The sequence below is a fragment of the Giraffa tippelskirchi genome, chromosome 1 (assembly GCF_054371585.1).
Source record: "Giraffa tippelskirchi isolate mGirTip1 chromosome 1, T2T-mGirTip1v1.2.pri, whole genome shotgun sequence".
NCBI lineage: Eukaryota > Metazoa > Chordata > Mammalia > Artiodactyla > Giraffidae > Giraffa > Giraffa tippelskirchi.
In genome coordinates, this window is record NC_137275.1 from 225,969,597 (window position 1) to 225,985,553 (window position 15,957).

General features: G+C 56.5%; 1 protein-coding gene across 5 annotated transcripts in view; it reads left to right on the forward strand.

The window, feature by feature from the left end:
• PXDN (peroxidasin) overlaps positions 1-15,957 on the forward strand; it is a 63,916-nt gene that overhangs the window by 31,430 nt on the left and 16,529 nt on the right. For 3 of the 5 annotated variants that reach the window (XR_014078721.1, XR_014078720.1, XM_081576230.1), the window contains exons 4-14: positions 628-699; positions 3,466-3,537; positions 3,884-3,955; positions 6,240-6,409; positions 7,366-7,483; positions 7,996-8,165; positions 10,939-11,211; positions 12,016-12,132; positions 12,466-12,624; positions 13,228-13,340; positions 14,053-14,209. Coding sequence is in view for 2 of the 5 variants with exons in the window: in XM_081576230.1 (XP_081432356.1) it covers positions 628-699; positions 3,466-3,537; positions 3,884-3,955; positions 6,240-6,409; positions 7,366-7,483; positions 7,996-8,165; positions 10,939-11,211; positions 12,016-12,132; positions 12,466-12,624; positions 13,228-13,340; positions 14,053-14,209 (1,493 nt within the window). In the remaining 3 variants the exon portion in view is untranslated. The remainder of the gene's footprint in view (positions 1-627; positions 700-3,465; positions 3,538-3,883; positions 3,956-6,239; positions 6,410-7,365; positions 7,484-7,995; positions 8,166-10,938; positions 11,212-12,015; positions 12,133-12,465; positions 12,625-13,227; positions 13,341-14,052; positions 14,210-15,957) is intronic. The other 2 variants (XR_014078722.1, XM_081576251.1) reach the window with 1 other exon arrangement.

The window sequence follows — 15,957 nt, forward strand, 5'->3', positions numbered from 1 at the left end:
ATTCCCTGGATTATTTCTGGGCATTTGAAAGTGGGCTTCCCAGGTGGCTCAGTGGTAAAGAATCCGCCTGCTGATGCAGGAGACGCAAGTTCGATCCCTGGGTTGGGAAGATCCCCTGGAGGAGGGCATGGCACCCACTCCAGTATTCTTGCCTGGAGACTCCCATGGACAGAAGAGCCTGGCGGCTACAGTCCATGGGGTCATAAAGAGTCAGGCACGGCTGAGCACACACACACACAGTTAAAACTGTATCGGTGTCAGTCACAGAACCTTACTACCTTCAGTGCATTTTACGTGTTTGTCAGGAAATTTTATTTTCTTCAGGCTCTGAGGCATGTGCTCTGGCAGCCGTGCATAAACTGCCCACCAGCAATCCGTGAGTCTGGGGTGTGGTGGTCTGACGTCTGCAGTAAGAGGTTTTCCACAGATAAGGAGCGCGGAGGCCCCGTGGAGGAGCTGTCCTTACTGGGCGAACGCTGTGTTTGTGTCCTCACACCGTCGTGAGCTTGGACAGTCTCCAGGCCCCAGCAGAGGTCTCGTGCCCCTCTGCGTGCCAGCCTGGTGCGTGTTAACGCCGTGTTTCTTGTTTCAGCCTGGCGCGTGCTGACCTCGTGTTTCTTGTTGCAGCTATCTGTACAAGAATGAGATCCAGGCGATTGACCGGCAGGCCTTCAAGGGGCTTGCCTCTCTTGAGCAACTGTAAGTGCCCCCTGCTCTGGGTGTCTTGGATTTCACTTGCCCCTCACCTCTCGCCCGGAGCGTGGTCCCCGTCTGCTGCCTGCACGATGCATGTCTGTGCTGGGGGACACGGGTGTTGCATGCAGACCACAAAGCCGCGGGGCCTCCCTCCGTCCGCCCCTGCCCCTCTGGGCCTGCACGTCGCGCCCTGGGCCCTGCGTTCCCAGACAAGGGCCGGTAACACCAGCTGACCTTTGCCCCTCCTTGTTGGAGACAGCCTCGCAAACAAGTCTGAGCAGCTGGAGGTCTTTTGGGGAGAAGTGGGGACAAGGAGGCCGTCGTCCTTGTGGAGCATTTCCTGTTTGTGAATCTGCACGTCGAGTCCGCTTCCCTCGTTCATGACATCATTATTTTGGAGAAAATAAACTTTCCTCCATGTGTTTCCAGTTAGGGAGACCGGATGCTGTTTCTGGGGCCTCATGTGAAGTCCTGCTCCGCTGTGAAGTCAGCCTGTCCATTTGAAGCAGAGTTCCTGGTCAGAGGCGTTTCTCTGACCTGCTTACTTGGCCAGTCCTGGGCTGTCCGTCCCTGGGCTGGAGTCACCGTGTGCCAGGCAGTTTCGTCCTGGGATGCCGCGGTGGAGGAGGTTGTCTTTGGCGTTTTGTTGGTTGCCAGGACACAGAAACTTCCCCAGAGACCTTGAGGCTCGACTGGGGAGGCCCCACCCAAAGCAGGAGCTTCCGAAGCACACGCTCAGCCCGTGTTAAATACCTGTTTGTTTATTCGGCTGAAAGCTGCTTTTCCTGGCCTGCTGTGCTCCGCGTGGACTGGACTGGGGGGAGGTTGACCTGAGGGCTGTGTGCTCTGGGCTGCAGGGGACCCGTGGGCGTCTGGAGAGGCCTGGGGGGGAGGCTCCCCGGGAGCATGTCCCTGCGTCCTGCTCAGTGTGAATGTCCTGCTCAGTGTGAATGTCCTGCTCAGTGTGGAGGGGTCGGGGCGGGCGAGACACACTCCCCGGAGCCAGGTGAGGCTCCGGCCTTGGGGTTGGGGGAGTGAGCCGGGTTGTGTTTTGGAGGAAAACAGAGGCCAAGTCTGGGCGGAATGGGGAGGAAGGGAGTGGCACCCCCGAGGTGAGGTCTGAGTGCATGCTTTCCACTAAGGCCCTGGGGACTTGGGGTGTGTCCTGTAGACTCCCGGGGAAGCACTGGGCAGGGGTCTCTGCTGCTGAGACTTGGGGGTGAAGAGACGGCTGGGACCCGGGCCCACCTGCATGGAGGCCCGCGAGGGAGAAGGGGCGTATCCCCAAGGAGAGCAGGCTCAGGTCCGCCCCCCATGTATGCCCCCCCGGGGGACCTCCACGCCCCATGGGAGCTTGTGCTCAGCCGGAGGTGAGGCTGGTGGGTGCAGGGAGGCCGAGGCCCTGTCTGCCCAGCATCTCTGCCCTCTCAGGCCTTAAGGAAGGAGGGCAGGCCGGTGCAAGTGTTTAGACTTTATTTGAGTGAATCGATTGGGGGGCCTCACTAATGGGCCGTGTGCACACACCCCCTGCCCCGCTCCCAGGCCGGGCGAGGCCGTGGAGCCGGTGCAAGCGCAGAGCGGGGAGCCTCGTGAGGGGCTGCGGGCTCAGGTCGGCTGCCCTGGTGTCCTTCGTGCTGGCCTGTGCCCCTCCGTTGGAGCTGCCCCGGGCTCCCTGGAGGCCGCAGGCTGGTGTCAGGCCTGGGCAGGGAGGCCCCCTTTCCTGCCCTGGGCCCATTGCCTCACTGTCGGGGGGGTGGCCGCCTGCGGGGCTGGCTCGTGGGTTTTTAAACCCAGCATCAGGTCGCGACTGCCGTGTGGTCCCTTCTCTCCCCGTTGTCCTCGCCCAGGACCCACCCTGGGCCTGGCTGGCAGGCTCCCCTGATCAGCCCCCCGGTGGGCCTGTCCCAGGGCCGCCCTCGCTGACTGCTGGGGGCGCGTGTCCTTGGTCGTCAGGACGGAGCTCTCCTCCCCCTCCTGCCCCGGCCACCCTGCCCTGAGGCCCCCACGCAGGTGGGGAGGGCGCTGGGCCCAGACCAGCACCCCCAGGCTGCCGGGGGAGACCCGACCCTGGCGGGCCAGCGTGTCGGGAGGGGCTCCTGGGAAGACCCCCGTTAGAAGGTGACTTGGCCGTTCTGAGGGAAAAGCCCTCTGGTTTTCACGGTCAGAAGCACAGTATTCAGGAAAATCAGACGTTGGTTGTGCGGAGACCGTGTCGTTCACAGGAAGCGAGGACTCGTCGCCCGTGGACAGCGAGGCTCTGACGCTCTGTGGTCCGAGGACGTCTGAGGGCGCGCAGTGTCTCTTACCTCGGGGGCAGGTTTCCGCTGTTATCCGTGTGGTTGTTGCCAGCGTCCCTCTGAAGTGTCTGTTAGGCTCCTAAATCCATCTGTGAGTTAGACGGTTGGAACGAAGGCGTTCACATACCTGCGTGTGTGGTGAGGTGAAGATTCTGTTGGATTTTCTAGAAAGGTCCGTGTCTGTGGAGCTGGGCACCCCTGGTCCCGCCCCCATGGGTGGGGAAGAGGCCCGGTGGGCGTGCTAGACCCTTCCTCTCGCCGCTCCGTCTGCCGTTAAAGTCCGTGGTCTTTAACCTTCCTGCTGGATGACTTCGCTTGTTTTGCATACGATGTAGGAGCTCTGGAGAGTTATCTGTTGATGTCTGGATTCAAATGACTTAGAGAAAACGTGTTCAGCTAAACTCTGGCTCCGTCTGAAGCACAGAATTGCTTACGACGTGTTTCTTGTTCCCTTTTTTGAAAATTTCTCTAGATACCTGCACTTCAACCAGATAGAAACTCTGGACCCGGAGTCATTTCAGCATCTGCCGAAGCTGGAGAGGCTGTAAGTCCTGTCGGCCTCCTGGTCCCCGCCTCCAGCCGCGGTGCTGGAGCTCCTGGCTCAGCCCTTCACCTGTTGCAGAAAAAGCATCACCTGTGCAAACTCGGGGAACATTTTGGCAGGGAATCGGTGCTTGTCCCCTGACAGTCCAGGAGTGGGAGCAGCGATAAGATGGGGGAATGTAGTTGTTTTCTCTACTAAACAGCGTTGTTCTCAAGTTCATTTGTATTAACAAAGGCAGCCACCGAGATATTCTTTAAAAGCTGATTTGTTTGACTGTGTATGCGCTCTTCTACATGTGTAAGAAGTATTTTAAAGAATCTCTTTGGTTTATTGTCTCTTTCAACAGGTTTTTACATAACAACCGAATTACACATTTGGTTCCGGGGACATTTAATCACTTGGAATCTATGAAAAGATTGTAAGTATACTGACCTTTATGCTGTCTTTCCAGCAAAGACGGCTTCTCCATGCCATGCATTTACCTTCCTTTTCACTGGGTATTTTGAAGATTTCATCACATTCTGGATGTGACTTAGGAAGGGAGGGTGGATTAAACCATCAGAGCCACAACCCAGACTTAGCTGACTCAGGAAATGTGGCCTCAGGTTAATACGTTAGACAAGTAAGACTTTTTTAAAAATCAATTTTAAATTCTTCAAATTAGTTTTTAATTCCATGTTAACATGTTTTACTGGTGGAAATAAAATTAGCCGGAAAGAATCTCTAAACAGTATTCCATTCCTTTTCTTTAGAGGTACACATAACTGAATTCTGTCCATTTTCAGATCTCTGAAAAGAAGTTATCTTCACACTGGTTACTTCTGACAGAACTGATGACAGAACCGAGGTGTTTTGACAGAACCGATGACAGAACCGAGGTGTTCTGACAGAACCAATGACAGAACCGAGGTGTTCTGACAGAACCGAGGTGTTCTGACAGAACCAATGACAGAACCGAGGTGTTCTGACAGAACTGAGGTGTTATAACAGAACCAATGACAGAACCGAGGTGTTCTGACAGAACCGAGGTGTTCTGACAGAACCAATGACAGAACCGAGGTGTTCTGACAGAACCGAGGTGTTATAACAGAACCAATGACAGAACCGAGGTGTTCTGACAGAACCGGTGACAGAACTGAGGTGTTCTAGTGCTGGTGGAAGACGCTATCTCACATCTTTTGTGTGTTTTTTTCTCTGAGGTCTTGAAGGCCATTGTTTCTCAGTTAGATATTACTGAGTGTGAACAATGAACTAGACTTAAGAAAGAGACAGAAAAGTCAGATGGCCGAGCCTGGACCCAGAATGGACTTTTGTTTCTCTCCTCAGTGAAGTAAGGCTCAAGCTTTCCTCACTATTTACAGTTTTTTTCTGTAGGATAAAGAAGATAAAGAAATCTCCAGCCAAATGTCCAGCTACGTTCTAGGGTGGCAGATAAGATAAGTGCTGCCTCTTTGACAGATAAGAGAGCAGGAAAGAGATTGCCAGGAGTTACCTGGATGAGTCAGGGCAGATGGGACCTCCCGGAGTCTGGAACAGGCTGGCAAGGGCTGTCTGTCCCCCGCCTTCTTTCTGTCCCTCGGCCTTCGTTCTTGGTTCTGCCCTCTGTCTCCGCTGTTGCCTCTGTCCATCTGCAACACCTTAGACTCCTCGGCTTCATCGAGTTCCCCCCCGGGTGGCGGAGGGGAGCGTGCAGCTGGGGGCTTCCGGCCAGTGTCACACACTTGGGCTCACCTGCCCACCCACTGTCCTCAGCACAGAGGTCCTGTTGTTTTCCCAGAGGGCCTGAGGGGCCAGCGGGTGCTGGGCAGGTCCCCGTGGTGGGGGGAGCTCTGGCGTGTCTGCGTGGAGCCCCGTAGACCCCACTGGCCGCACTCGTCAGAGCTGACCGTCTGGAGACGGGCCAGCTCTATCTGCCGCTCCCCCCACCCCGAGCCAGCCTCAAAGAGACGCAGCGGGGAGGTGTGATGTCGGGCTTGCCTCCCAGGGAGCCCTGGCCCGTGGGGGAAGCTGAGTGGATGCCTGCGGGCAGCCCCTTGGCTCTGATCCCGGGGGCCCCCTGCCCAGCATGGCCAGCCTGCAGCTGCCTCCTTGGGTATGAGGAGAGCTGGTTTCTGGCCTCTTGCCAGCATGTGTCAGGTCAGGCAGCCGTGGTTTCTGGTCCCCTGTTACACCCCTCACCTTGGGCTTTGACACATAAACGGCCGTCGTCCCGAGGGTGGAGGCGACACCCTGCCTGTTCCACTTGTTGGGAGGGGTGGGTCCGCCTTCATGGGCCCCCTCCCCGGGAGCTTGCGGGATCATTCGGCCCATGAGAGGTGCCCCTGGGGGTGCCAGGGTTATGTGGCGTAATCCTGGAAGACGGCGGGTGGCGGGGTGGTACTGGGCGTGGGGGTTCCCGCGTCGCCCATCTCATGCAGGCTCTCGTCCTGCGCCGACTCCGCCAGCCCACGTCGGTTTCCCCCTAAATCTAACGCCTTTGATCACTCTCGGCACTACCCTTTGCAATGTCGCTTGCGCTCCCTGCTCCCCGGCTCCTGTTCTGCCGAGTGTGGGTTCTGCCGGGTCGGGTCCTGGTCAGGCACGACCTGCTCGGATTCCGTCGTCTGCAGTCCCGACACCTCGGGCCTGCGCATGTCCATCTGGGCTAGGTCAGCCCGGCGCGTCCGCGTCTCAAGTCTCACCCTCGGCCTCCTCCCGTGCAGGCGCCTGGACTCCAACGCGCTTCGCTGTGACTGTGAGATCCTGTGGCTGGCGGACCTGCTAAAGGGCTATGCACGGTCAGGAAACGCGCAGGCCGCAGCCACCTGTGAGTATCCCAGGCGCATCCAGGGCCGGTCGGTGGCCACCATCACCCCGGAGGAGCTGGACTGTGGTGAGTGTGTCCGGAGGTGCGGGGGTGCGTGCAGCCCTGTGTCCGTCTGTCCCTGGAGACCCCACGAAGCGGGTCTGGGTGGGCCTCACCAGGTCCCTGCTACAGAGTCTGTCTCTGCAGTATCTGTAGGAAACTATTTGGTAATAAACGTGAGTTTTATTGTCAGGTTTCCCTGCAAAAAAAATAAATAAATAAAATAGCAACATGAAATGCATCAGGTCCTCTGTTGCTCCTTCCGACCCTCTGCCTTTAGAGGCTGCAGCTGCCGGGCGGTGGGGCCCGTGCTGGGAGAGGGCGGCTCCTGGGGGAGGGCTTGGGGCTGCCGGCTGGGAGCTGGCCGCTTCCTGTGTCTGGGTCTGGGCGGTGGCCTCGGGGTGGACGGGGCTGGGTTCGTCCAGCTGATTCACCTGCGTGCTGCCCGCAGGTACGTGACCCCTCAGCAAAACACAAGGGAAGGGGCAGTCAGACCCTGCAGGGCAGAATCTCCCACATTCATAAGTGCCGGGCAACTCGGCTCCCTGGTTTCGCACGCTGTTGGAGGGGAAAATTGGCTTCTCCAAAGCATCATCTTTATATTCATGTACTAAAAACAAAATCGACTGCAGTCAAAAGACTCCATTTCCTGGTAACGCTGCAGTTAAGTCACTTAGCTGGTCACCACTTGTGACCTTTTCTGAACCCTCCCTTTGTGGTCAGGCTCCTGGCCCTGCGCGTGTGCAGTGACTGACTTCAGCCCCGGGGCTGACCTCGCCGCTGGGGGCCTCGGGCCCTGGAAGCACTGTGGTTTGGCCCTGACACCGTCTTCTCTGTGGAGAAGCCTGCTGGCTGTCCTCACGGGAGTGTTTTTGGTTTGAACATGTGTGATTTTCTCTCGAACCAAAGGGACTTGCTCTGGGTTCTTGTTTGCATGGTGGTTTAGGACCAAGGCAAGAGGGTCTGCTTTCCTTTTGGCGCAGAAAGGCCGCGGATCACGTCGGAGCCGCAGGACGCTGACGTCACCCTGGGCAACACCGTCTTCTTCACCTGCAGGGCCGAGGGCAACCCCAAGCCCGAGATCATCTGGCTGCGGAACAAGTGAGTGCTTCCAGACAGGGTGCTGAACACCGGGTCCCAGACCTTGGACGGGCTGCTGGGGGCCCCGGGTCCTAGAATTGGAGGGGTGCTGGGGGCCCCAGGTCCCAGCCATTGGAGGGATGCTGGGCGCCGGGTCCTGGGTCCCAGCCGTCAGAGGGGTGCTGGGTGCCAGGTCCCAGATGTCGGAGGGGTGCTGGGCCCTGGGTCCCAGCAGTCGGATGGGGTGCTGGGCGCCGGGTCCCAGCCATAGGACGGCGTGCTGGGCTGGGTCGCAGCTGTCCTGATGCCCCAGGAGCTCCAGCTTGTCTGCCCACCCTGACCTTTCCTCCTCCTCTCACCTGACCCTTCCTGCTCCTCCCTGGAGGGAACGCAAAGAGGAGGAGATGTTTCTCTGGCACTTCAAGTGCTCCGTGCCTCGAAGCCAGGGTCCCTGGGCCGGGACCAGACGCCTGCGGAGGACTGGGTGTTTCCCGTGCTTTGGGGGCCTGAGGCAGTCGGGTCTGTCCTTATAGCAACGAGCTGAGCATGAAGACGGATTCCCGCTTGAACTTGCTGGATGACGGGACCCTCATGATCCAGAACACGCGGGAGACAGACCAGGGCATCTACCAGTGCATGGCGAAGAACGTGGCCGGGGAGGTGAAGACGCAGGAGGTGACCCTCAGGTACTTCAGGTCTCCAGGTAGGCACAGAGCTCCTCGGACACTCAGCCCCTCCTGAATCCCCTTCCTCCCTGTCCGCTGCCTTCTCTCTTGGCCCCTGGTGGTGAGAGACCAACACCAGCGTCCTGGCTGAAGCTCCGGCAGCAGGATCGGCTGAGGCTCACGGGTGACCCCCGACCATTGCTCTGGTCCACTGCCAGCCCTTAATGCGGGTGGTCACTCAGCGTGGCCATGGGTGCCGCTGCTGGGATCACCGTCCAGAGGGCTGTGGACCCCTGGGGAGACAAGGGTCCCTGCTGATACCTCCGCTCGCGGTGGTCCCATGGGCATCTCACTTGCTGCCCCCTGGCAGTGGGCTTGCTCTTGTGCTGTGGGCCTTGGCTACTTTAAAAGAAACCAAAAATCTGAATTTTTATGCAAAATTCCCATACCTAAAGTATTGGTACCTGATCTGAAAAGACAGTTGGAGCCAAAGGAAGCACAGCTCTGTCCTTGGATTGGCCTGGGCCACCCCAGGTCATAAACCCCACTCTTGTCCAAGTGTTGACCCTTGGCACTTTGGCCGGAAGAGGAGCTGGCCCTCAGAGAAGAGCCTGAGGGGTGACACTGGTCCCAGGCCGCTGGGCACGGCGCAGTCGGTGCCTCCGCGGCTCCAGGTCGTCCTCAAGGGAGGGGCCTGGTCTGTGTTTCTCGTGCTGTGCGATTCAGGGCCTTGTAACGCCCTCAGCAGCAGGATGAATGGTTTCTGTGTTTCTTTGTTTAGATTCTTACTATGAGAACTTTGTATGCCTCAGTATATCCCAGCAGAGACATAGTCCAGCTTTACTGATGAATGAGAATCCCTAGCCCTCAAATACCAGTTCAGAGAAATGCGCAGGGCAGATAACTGCAGCCAAGTCAAATCCCTTTAATCTCAGGTTCCCCAAGTGGAATAAGGCGTCCAGGATCTCTGCAGCGCCACACGGCTGTGAGTCTGCCAGACAAGACAGGGCTCCTGGTCACGAAGGAGCTTGTGCTTTGTTTATAAGGACCAGGGAAACCCATATGATATTGATCAGAGAGGTGCAGTGCTGGAGGTACACGTCAGGACGGAAGGGAAGAGCAGAACGTGAACAGTGTGACTCCTCAGCACAGCTGCTGTGTTAACAGCGCAGGTGATCCCTAGATGGGAATAGTAAAGTCTCTCTCTGGCCGAGAGTTCCAAATCTAACCTCTTTTGGTCTGAATTTTCGTTTGTTTCTCAGGAACGAGAGCCTTCCTTAGTTCACCACTCTAAGCTTGTTGGCCTTGCTCCCAGAAATGCACGTGAAGGGTCTCCTCCAGTGGGATGGGAATGTCACTGCAGAGCAAGGGGGCAGCCAGTGGCAGCCAGTCAGCCTGGACCTGGGGCTCCCAAGCCTGGACCACTTTGTGGTTTTACAAGATCTTTAAACTAAGAATGTGTTTTACCTTTTTTATGTGATTGAAAAAACTTAAGAATAGCATTTTAGAGTACATGATAATGAAAAGAAATTCAGATTTCAGTGTCTATTGGTTACGTCTTATTGGAACATAATCGCACTCAAAGATTTATGGCCTGAAAAGCCCAAAATACATGTGCTGTGACCCTTTATGGAAGTCTGCCAATCCTGTGATGCAGGTAATGGTGATGGGCCCATTTGTGAGTCTCCATGTGTCACAAAGGGGTAAATGTACCTTATCTCTTTTGAAGCTCTGTTATTAGGGGCGTATTAGTGCGCAGCTTTTATCTTCCTCATGAATTAAACTTTGATTGTTAACACTTTCGCCTCTATCAGTGTTTTTTGCCTTAAGATTGATTTGATTTTATAGAGGCAACCAGTTTTCTTTTATTTAGTGTTTATCACCTGTACCTTTCCCACCATTTTGCTCTGACTTAAACTGTCACAGAATCTCAAATAACGTCATAATTAATATATAAAATCCTGTTCAATCCTATGAGTGTTCAGTAAGTGGAATATGAAGACTGTAAGTGGCTTTGGGTTAGATAGATCAAGGTTCGTAAACAAAGAAGTTACAAAAAGATTACTTATCTTCGAAGCTTTTTGGGTTGGAAAACTGTGTATAAGGATGTTAGCCCAAAGAAACAGCACAGTAATAAGTCCTTTTTAAAAAGCATGTGTTGTTCTATAAGCCTGTTAAAATACCTATGGGGTAAAGTCCTAGCAGACTGATCTCTTAAGCAGAAGAGTGAGTGAATTTCCAGTTTTGAGATACACGGCCACGCTTCTGTCCTGGTGGACCAGGGCAGTTTGTGCTCCTGACATGTTAGAAATATGTTTTGTTTCTGTACATACTCATCTCGAGATCAACAATAAATATGTGGATTTTTTTTCTGGATTTAGAGTTGAAAACTATTATCACACATTCATTTGTATTTTCCTTTCTGTGAGGGAAATTTGTTATTTCTATATGTTCTAAATACCCTTTAAAAACAATGTTTTATAACCAGTAAGAACTACTTGCAAGGTTTACTTACTAACAAGACTGACAAAATGCTTTTAGAATCATCAAAAGTGAGACTGCACCGGAATTCAGTCCATGTTTGAAAAAGGAACCGGGTCTAGCTGGTCAGCCCCGCTGACGCTGGCTTGACCTAAGGCCACCGTCTTTATGGTCTGCACGTTTCTTTAAAAAGGAAAGGAGACAAAGTTTGCAGCTGGATTGAATTGGTTCTGCTTGTTTAAATGTCAATAAGTAGAAGGAGTGGAAAACCCAAGCAGAACCGTCTGCTAAGCTGGAGGATAGTAATTCCGACTCTGTCTCCCGCGGCAGCTCGCCCGGCATTTGTAATCCAGCCCCAGAACACAGAGGTGCTGGTCGGGGAGAGTGTGACCTTGGAGTGCAGCGCCACGGGCCACCCCCCACCGCAGATCACCTGGACCAGGGGCGACCGCAGCCCCGTGCCCACAGACCCTCGGGTGAGCATCACCCCGTCCGGCGGCCTCTACATCCAGAACGTGGAGCAGGAGGACAGCGGGGAGTACACCTGCTTCGCCTCCAACACCGTGGACAGCATCCATGCCACAGCGTTCATCATCGTCCAAGGTGAGGCCCGTCCCCGAGAAGCCCCGGCCTCCCTGGCCTGCCCGGCCTGCCCTGAGCAGCCCCGGAGCTCCGCCGGGTCCTCCTGTCCCGGAGCCTGTGCATCCTCTATTCCGTGTTGTTCGCTCTTGGCTGGGGCCGTTGTGTGTGTGCTAAGTCGCTTCAGTTGTGCCTGACTCTTTGTGCCGCCATGGACTCCAGCCCGCCAGGTCCTCTGTCCACTGGGGATTCTCCAGGCCAGAATCCTGGAGAGGGTTCCACACACTCCTCCAGGGGATCTTCTAAGCCAGGGATTGAACCCCTGTCTCCTGCGTCTCCTGCATCAGCAGGCTGTTTCTTTACCACTAGCACCACCTGGGAAGTTGGCTTGTTGCTTTTATAAAAATGGAATTATACTGGATATATTTATTCTGTAATTTACTTTTGTTTCTTTCACCAGTAATAATAAAATAACTCCTGTCACCGCACACAGTTGCACTAGATGACATTTGATCCATTTGCAAATATATCGGTTTAGGCTGAGGAGATGAATCTGGGCCCTTTGCAGGAATCGAGGCTGGTCATTAGCGAGTTCTGTGCTGTTAGATTGATAGTCTCTGTACACGTGAGCCTGTGATGCTGAGAAGCACCCGGGGTGTGGTCTTCTTCCTGCTCTCTCTGGCCCCTTCCTCCCTCCCTGGGAGGCTGCACCAGCAGAGGGGTCCTGGGGGGCCCTGGGGGTGGGGGGTCTCGCTACGGGGAGGAGACTGGCTTTGCACCCAGAGCTGTCCCCTAAATGCCTCGTTTCCGTGTCTTTCCCTCCGTAAGCGCTTCCTCAGTTCACCGTGATGCCCCAGGACAGAGCTGTCATCGAGGGCCAGACGGTTGAGTTCCACTGCGAGGCAAAGGGCTACCCGCAGCCCGTCATCGCCTGGACGAAGGGAGGTGAGTGGCCCCCAGGGCAACGACCCGCCCTGCCCACCCTCACTCCCGGGGGCACGGTGCCCTGGGCAGGCCGCAGCAGCGGAATCAGACGTGACCCAGCGCCGTGGGTGCGGGCCCCCGCACGTGCCAGACCTGTCCTCACCGAGGACCAGGGCGCCAGGCCCATCTCCGGGGACGGTGGCTCCAAGCTGGACCCGGGGATGGCAAGCTGCTCAATCCTAACGTCCCTCGGTCAGGCCTCTGCCTGGCCCCGAGGCTCCATCTCCCGCCCTGAGGAAGGCCAGGCTCGCGTCCCTGCGTCTGTGTCGCTGAGAGCGCGTCCCTGCCTTGCAGGGAGCCAGCTGTCGGTGGACAGGCGTCACCTGGTCCTGTCATCGGGGACGCTGAGGATCCTGGGCGTCGCCCTGCACGACCAGGGCCAGTACGAGTGCCAGGCCGTGAACATCATCGGCTCCCAGAGGGTCGCCGCCCACCTGACCGTCCAGCCCCGAGGTAGGCAGTGGTCCCCCCCTGGACTTGCATCCTGAGGCCTTGGTCACAGCTGGGATCATCCATGCCAGCCGTGGGGACCCTGTGTGTGGGGGGCATGGGAAGGGTGGGCTCCCACAGTTCAGTGGGCTGTGCTTCCACTGCTAATTTGTGCCCCTGTGTGGTGGGCGGCCTGGGTTCCAGGAGGGGGCTGGAGGCTCTGCCTGCTGAGCCTCAATAGGGGTTGGGGCCTGAGTCTGATTCCGCGATGGACTCTGGGTTCCCCTTCCAGTCCTGAGCAGGCAGGACGGTGGATGGCGCGTGAGTGGGGCCGTCAGCTGGTGCCCTGCCTGCTGCCTCATCACTGGCTCCTGGGGGTCGAGGCCTTGGACCTGCGCAGCGGGCAGGAGCCACGTGGACAGGTGGGCTGCTGCCCTGACTCTGCCGCCCACGGGGAGGCTGGCAGCCCAGAGGTCCTGTCTGGCTCCTCGGCAGGAAACGGGGTTGCGGCCCGGCCGCAGCGAGGGCACTGCGTGCCCCGGGCCTGCCCTGACCGAGGGCGGGGCCTCTGCTACAGACCTTGATCTGCCTGGGTTCTGTGCGCGCCAGCCCGTCCTTGCCTTGCAGTCACGCCGGTGTTCACCAGCATCCCCAGGGACATGACAGTGGAGGTGGGCAGCAACGTGCAGCTGCCCTGCCGTCCCCAGGGCGAGCCGGAGCCCGCGGTCACCTGGAACAAGGTAAGGGCTGAGGCGTCCAGACCCGCCATCGCGGGGAGACAGCCGACCCGAGCAAGACAGACTCGGGATGTGCGCCTCTACATGTCCTTCTTGGTGACAGAAGCACAAACGAAGTCCCTCTGGCTAGGTCCTTGGTCCCACATTCACTGGAGAGATTTCCTGGTGTCCCGTTTCACTGTGTCGTTCTTATACTGAGCCCAGCACAGAAACGCTAGTCTGTGTTCAAGTATAAACAAATTGTTTAATACAAGACACGTTCCTGGAGGTCGTGAAGTGGTTCCCTGGGAGGGAGGTGGGGTCCTCGGGGCCTTGATGCCTCCGCCTCCCTTGCTTCCTCCTCGTCCCGGGAGGTCAGCTGCCTTCCTCGGTGTGACACGTCTGCCCTGGCTTCTCCCACACGCTGGGTGCCCCGCTCTGCACCCCCAGCCCAGCACACATCCCACGAAGTCCACCTTTTGTGCCCCGGGATCCTGCAAAGTCCCACAGAGCGAGGTTTGTGTCTTATGCGTTCTGGGTCTTTTGCCAGCAGGTAGGAGGGGTTCCTGCCCTTGAATGTGCAGTGGGCAGGATCGTCCCAGTGTCTGGCGGGTCTGAGAAAGCCGTCAGGAGGTTTCCATTCGCGAGGCCCTGGCACATGGTGCCCCTCTCCCAGGAGAGACCCCCGGGGTCCTTAGTCTGATTCCCGCCGTCCTCTCCGCTTATTTTGCTCCAGGATGGGGTTCAGGTGACAGAAAGTGGGAAATTTCACATCAGCCCCGAGGGGTTCCTGACCATCCGCGACGTTGGGACTGCAGACGCTGGCCGCTACGAGTGCGTGGCCCGGAACACGATCGGGCAGGCGTCGGTCAGCATGGTGCTCAGCGTGAACGGTGAGGCCGCGGAGTAGACGCCCCGCGAGGTCGGAGGCCGTTAGAGAACAGGGCACGTCCACTTTGCAGAAAGGTCATCGGGGCCCAGAGGCACAGCCACCCCTCCCCCTGCGGCTCTAGGCTCTGAGAACGCTGTGGCTGCACGCTTGGAGGGACTCCTTGCTCTGGGTTTTGTAGTTGGCTTAGTGGTCGCCCAAACCCTCTCAAGTTCTGCACCATATAATTTGCAGCCACCATTTGGCAGAAGCACAGATGCAGCTACTGCTGTGAAGGAGTCGGGGCCCCTTCGTTCTGTTTTCTGTCTGTTCTGAGCGTGTGTGGCCCTGGCGTGTGCTCAGTCTTCATCTGAAACCCACACGAGGGCAGGGACCACCCCCTTTCCTGGATCTGGTCCTGCCCCAGGGCCTGGCGGGCCCACTCTGTGCCAACCGGCAGTGCCCACCCAGAGCACCCGAGTGGCCCCCCGACAGGCAGTGCCCGCCCAGAGCACCCGAGTGGCCCCCCGACGGGCAGTGCCCGCCCAGAGCACCCGAGTGGCCCCCCGACGGGCAGTGCCCGCCCAGAGCACCCGAGTGGCCCCCCGACGGGCAGTGCCCGCCCAGAGCACCCGAGTGGCCCCCCGACGGGCAGTGCCTGCCCAGAGCACCCGAGTAGCCCCCCATCTGGTCCATCCACGAGCCACCTCCACTGCTCCAGGCCTGCAAACCTCGGACATGCTCCTTGGTTCCGAGCAAACAGGGTACAATGCAAGCCTGTAGCTTTTCGTAAGTCTTACAGTTCCACCCACACCTGCACTTGGTAAGTTGAATTTGTTTTTTCCCAGGCAATAGTCATAGAAAAGTAATTCAAAAACACATTTGTGCAACTTAAAAAAAAGGGTAAAGAAAATTCACTAAAATGGGGTTATTTTGGGGATCGTGGGTGGGAGGTGATTTTTATATTTCATGTGTAACTAATTCATGTTAAAGCAACGTTATTTTTCAAGTATAAAAAAAATGGAAAACATGCTGTTTTATACATGGATGCCCCAGGGGGTTCCTTGAGCCTGTGGGCACCTTCAGACAATAGCGGAGGCGCATCTGCGCGTCTCTTTTTTTTTCTTTTAATGTTAAATGACGTTATTTTCCCACTATATTAGACTGGAGTGATTATAAATTATATCAGTGAATTTCCTGATTTAAAAACAAATTCAACTTAAGTTGCTGGTAATACGAAGTGTTAGGTAATAAAATTATGTAAGATTGTCCTGTCTGTTTGTCTGACATGTGGCATTAGATATATAAAACCTATAAAAATATTAGGTTCTAAAAATTGCCTAATTCGGGGGGCTTCTGGTTCAAGATGGCAGAGTAGAAGGACGTGAAGAAGGATGTGGGCTCATCTCCTCTTGTGAGGACACCACAATCGCAGCTAGCGGTTGAACAACCATTGAGAGCAGAACACTGGAACCCACCAAAAAAAAGATACCCTGTGTCCAAAGGCAGCGAAGTCACGGCGAGATGGTAGGAGGGGTGCAAATACGATAAAGTCAGATCTCGGGCCCGCAGGGTGGGTGACCCACGACATGGAGAACAATGATACCAAAGAAGTTCTCCCGCGGTTGGGAAGACTCTGAGCCTCACGTCAGGCTTCCCAGCCTGGGGACCTGACAAAGGCACTGGGCGTCCCCCGGGAGCCTGACCCTGAAGGTCAGCGGGATTTGGTTACAGGACTCCCGCAGGACTGGGGGAAACAGAGAGTCTAGTCCT